The following is a 4,069-nucleotide window of genomic DNA, read 5'->3' on the forward strand; positions in this document are numbered from 1 at the left end:
TGGAACTAGCTCTGTAGACCAGGCTGGTCTCGAACTCACAGAGATCCGCCTGCCTCTGCCTCCCAAGTGCTGGGATTAAAGGCGTGCACCACCACTGCCTGGCCTTCCTTGTTTAAATTCTTAAGCAGCTGGTAGAATTGAAAAGAAAGTGTTTGAAGTGCTGGCCAGCAGTTAAGCTTGCTCTGCTCAAGAGTGCAGGTCGGGAGTGAATATTATGATTCTCGTACTGGTAACCATCTACTGCCTGCACTACAGCGAACGTCTTAGCATCATGTGAGCCGTGGCAGCTGGCATGCCTCCCCAGAGCCCAAATCTCCTGCTTCGGATTCCTGACTGGCAGAAGGCCCCTATGGTCCAGCAGAAGCCTGTGCAGAGAAGCCCTGGCAAGGGAGGAATCTGCCTGGAAGGGAAGGGCCTGTGCTAACAGCTGCCTCTCTGTCTAGACGGAACGTGTACCGCTGGACCTCAATCCTCGCCTTGAAGAGGCCTTGGACTTTAGTGAGGTAGAAGTGGAGCCCAGTGAGGTGGACGACTTTGAGGCCCGGGGGAGCCGCTTCTCCAAGTCTGCTGACGAGAGACAGCGCATGTTAGTCCAGCGCAAGGATGACCTCCTGCAGCAAGCCCGGAAGTGAGTTGACTCTCCAGTCCTAGTCAGCATGCATAGTTACAGGGAAGATGGTAGCTTAGTGCCAACTGTTCTCAGCCCTCTACAGCAATTATCTTTCTTCTCTCTAGTTCTCAGAAGGGGCACTGTTAATTTACATGACAGACATACAGATAAGAAATTGGGACCTAGGGTGATTAATCCTGCCAGAACCTGGGGTCTGCCTTTAAGACTCCTCCTTGACCAATGCCTGGGGCCAGCACTGTGAAGAGAGCACCGGGGTTCTGTGAGTTCACTCACAGCCGTTGGCAGCTGGGGCACGCAGTGTTCCTCTGGGTTGGTGGAATCTTATGTTCACTTCGTGAGGCCTGGGCCAGTATTGTTCATCCAGGTGGGTTTTGTGCCTTGCACAGACCTGTGACTGTGAGACCCCAGGCTGTGTCTGTGGGAAGGGACTGGGCAGAGAGCGCTGAACTGTCATGTGCTAGTCCTCTCCCTGGGAAGTAGGCTCGTCCATTGAGTAGTCTGTGCGGTGTCCTCCCCTCCGCAATCTCCCCTTTCCACCCTGCTTGGCCCTTCTTTTCTTGCTTCCTCTCCTTTTACAGTTTTGGGTTGAGCACAAGACCTCATGCATGCCCTGCTCCTGAGCTGCTCTGACCTTAGCGTACAGGCCAGGGTGTTTTGTAACGGGATGCTCTTGAGCGACAGCTCTGGGAAGGGGAGACTGACGACATCGGCATTCTGCATCTTCACGTTTCTGTTTTCTCTTGTGGCTCTCTCATCTCTTACAGGCGGTTCTTGAACAAAAGTTCTGAAGACGACATGACCTCAGAGAGACTCCCCCCCTCTGAAGGCACATCCTCTGACCCTGTGACCCTGCGCCGGAGGATGCTGGCGGCTGCTGCTGAGCGCAGACTTCAGAGGCAGCAGACAACCTAGAGTTCCTCATCTTCCTCAGCCTCCTGCCCAGCCCTGCCTACCGGAAGAGGCCTGTCCCAGTTTTGCCTGCTGAGTGGAGACTTGTGACTGCATTGCCGCTGCATAAAGCATGTGGTCTTAATAGGGCGTGGACAGCTGACAAATGTAACCCTTTGTAATACTTTCTGTGTGGCATCTCTCTTCCCCTTAGAAACATTGCACATTTTAACTCTAGGCATGACCTCTTCTGGTGTTGACTGGACTTCTCGGGGTGGGTGCTTGGGCACTGACCTGCCTGCAGCGGGTAGTTTAGTTTCTGCTTTGGTGTAAGCCATGGCTGATGTTAGTGTCTTTAGCGCCACAGCTGGAAGGAAGCATGGGTCCTGGGAAGAGTACCTCCCAGCAGCCAGGGGGTGCGCAGCAGGAGGCTGACTACTCCTGACAGGCCATCCTGTTGTCAGATGCTGTGCTTAGGGAGGAAGCATCCACAGTGTTCCAGAGGCCGGTCCCACAGGCTCCTGAACATAGACCAGCAGGGCATCATGTATAAAGAACCAATTTGGTACCTGGAGCAGAAAGAGAAAGCTCCAGGCTACAGAATGAGGAGACCCTTTTCTACCCTTAATATTCAGGACCGACCTGAGCCCCGATCCACAGCTGGCGTCACTTCCGTTCACTCTGGTGCTCCTGCATCACATAAGCTTGCCCCGTCCCAGTCCCTGCTTCCTCTAGGCATGGGGAAGGGTGGGCAGCAAGCTTTGGTCGTGGTTTTAATTCCTTGGTCAACTCAATTAGGCTCTGCTGAGCATACGGATTTGATCCTTGGATGGGCGGGGCCTGCAGGCAGGATGGTTTAGAGGACAGCGCTGAAGAAAACCTGACGTGTCTTCCTCCCCTGGAGCCCTCCAGTTCCCTGCTGTGTTCCTGTGGGTCTCACTAAACAAAGGGAAGATACTGAATAATCCACATGCCTCAAGCGGACTTAGTCCTGGATTTTCTCAAATTCTCCACGTATTTAAGGATTTGAAACACGCAGTCATAGGTTACATAGTTTTATGTCCCATTGAATTTTTTTTTAATGTTTCAAAACCTAGTTTTATGGTAGTCCTTTTGGGAAGAATCCAGTATTATCTAAAATTATTGGCAAAGTTGAATGTATTTTGCATACCAGAAAGTTTTTAGAATGTTGACAGGTAATTGAAGAAAGGGTCATAAGTGAATGGGCAACGATAATTTATTTCAATAAATCTTCCAAAAGCCTTACCTTGAACTGCTATTAGTTAAATTCCTGTTTTTTTTAAATTTGTTTTGCTGAGAGCATAGTGATTTGTTTTTATTGTAAAGCAACAATAATAAAAAGCAACCTCTTGTAGTGTGTTGTGTAGTTAGAAGCTGAGGCAGCGCCCTTCCAAGGGGTGACTTGAATGCCATCTGCTTTTGTATCTACTGTTTGGGTTGAGGGTGTTTTATAACCCTTGTGAACTGGGGAGGGCAGCACTGAGCTTTTCTATGCCTGGTATTCACGTTCTCTTTGCTGCACACGGAAGTAAAGGTGAAGTAAATTCCACATACTATATTCCAGATGTGCAAAGGCGGGAAGTAGCAAATTCTCATACTACATTCCAGATGTGCGAAGGCGGGAAGTACTTGCAGTCATTTCAGAGGATCGCAAACATTGTAGAACATTGGACAGCATCACATAGCTTAAGGTGGTCCAGGGAGAGAAGTCCCAAGTTAATGCTTGATCTGCCCCCTCTGTAGACAGTGTGGGTCAAAGGAAGGTGGTAGAGAAATATCTAGATAGTCAAGGATTCTGGGCACTATAGAAGGCTTCTGGCTTTCATCACTTCTTGGGGACACTGGACAGGTGCTAAGTAAAGGCACTGGTGCTGAGACTGGAACTTACCCATTGCTTTCACCGTCCTCTGTCAGCCAGCTCATTGGCCCTCCAGCTCCAAGGAGCTGGGACATTTTGGAACTATTTTGTACTCCTCTGTTTTCCTAATTGATTATATTTAATTTTTGTTGTCCTTAGTTTTTTCCCTTTAAAATGTGAGGCTTTTATGTAGCAGAGAATGATTATGCAGATTGGTTTTACTGGTGTTAGTGTGACTCTTGCGTGCTCAGGTAACCTGAACCTGGGCTTCCTGAGCAGTGTAGAGAGTGCTCTTCAGTCCACACACAAGTGAGATGCTCCTTCAGGAGCTGTGTCTGTCTGTCCTGGAAGGCTCCCTGTCCTACCTGAAGTTCTGTCTCCTGCTTTCCATTAGGTTTGAAGTGTTTCCAACCCTGGCTGTACATGGAGTTTGCACAGTTTTGGTTTGTTAAGGATGTCTAGGTTCTGCCCCCATACTTCTCGTACTAAACCTTCCTCTCCCTGTCCTTTCCAAAACCTGCTTCCTGACCTTTCTTCTAAGGAAGACCGGCCGGGCGATGGTGGCGCACGCCTTTAATCCCAGCACTAGGGAGGCAGAGGCAGGCGGATCTCTGTGAGTTCGAGACCAGCCTGGTCTACAGAGCTAGTTCCAGGACAGGCTCCAAAGCCAC

At 49.8% G+C, this 4,069-nt stretch overlaps 1 protein-coding gene across 1 annotated transcript in view; it reads left to right on the plus strand.

Moving 5' to 3' along the window:
* Amfr (autocrine motility factor receptor) overlaps positions 1-2,785 on the plus strand; it is a 42,137-nt gene extending 39,352 nt beyond the window's left edge. Inside the window, exons 13-14 of the mRNA XM_005345620.1 lie at positions 444-628; positions 1,396-2,785. Of these exons, the coding sequence (XP_005345677.1) occupies positions 444-628; positions 1,396-1,543 (333 nt within the window). The 3' untranslated portion in view covers positions 1,544-2,785. The remainder of the gene's footprint in view (positions 1-443; positions 629-1,395) is intronic.
* The last annotated feature ends 1,284 nt before the right edge of the window (positions 2,786-4,069 follow it).

The sequence above is a fragment of the Microtus ochrogaster genome, chromosome 4 (assembly GCF_000317375.1).
Source record: "Microtus ochrogaster isolate Prairie Vole_2 chromosome 4, MicOch1.0, whole genome shotgun sequence".
Taxonomy (NCBI): Eukaryota; Metazoa; Chordata; class Mammalia; order Rodentia; family Cricetidae; genus Microtus; species Microtus ochrogaster.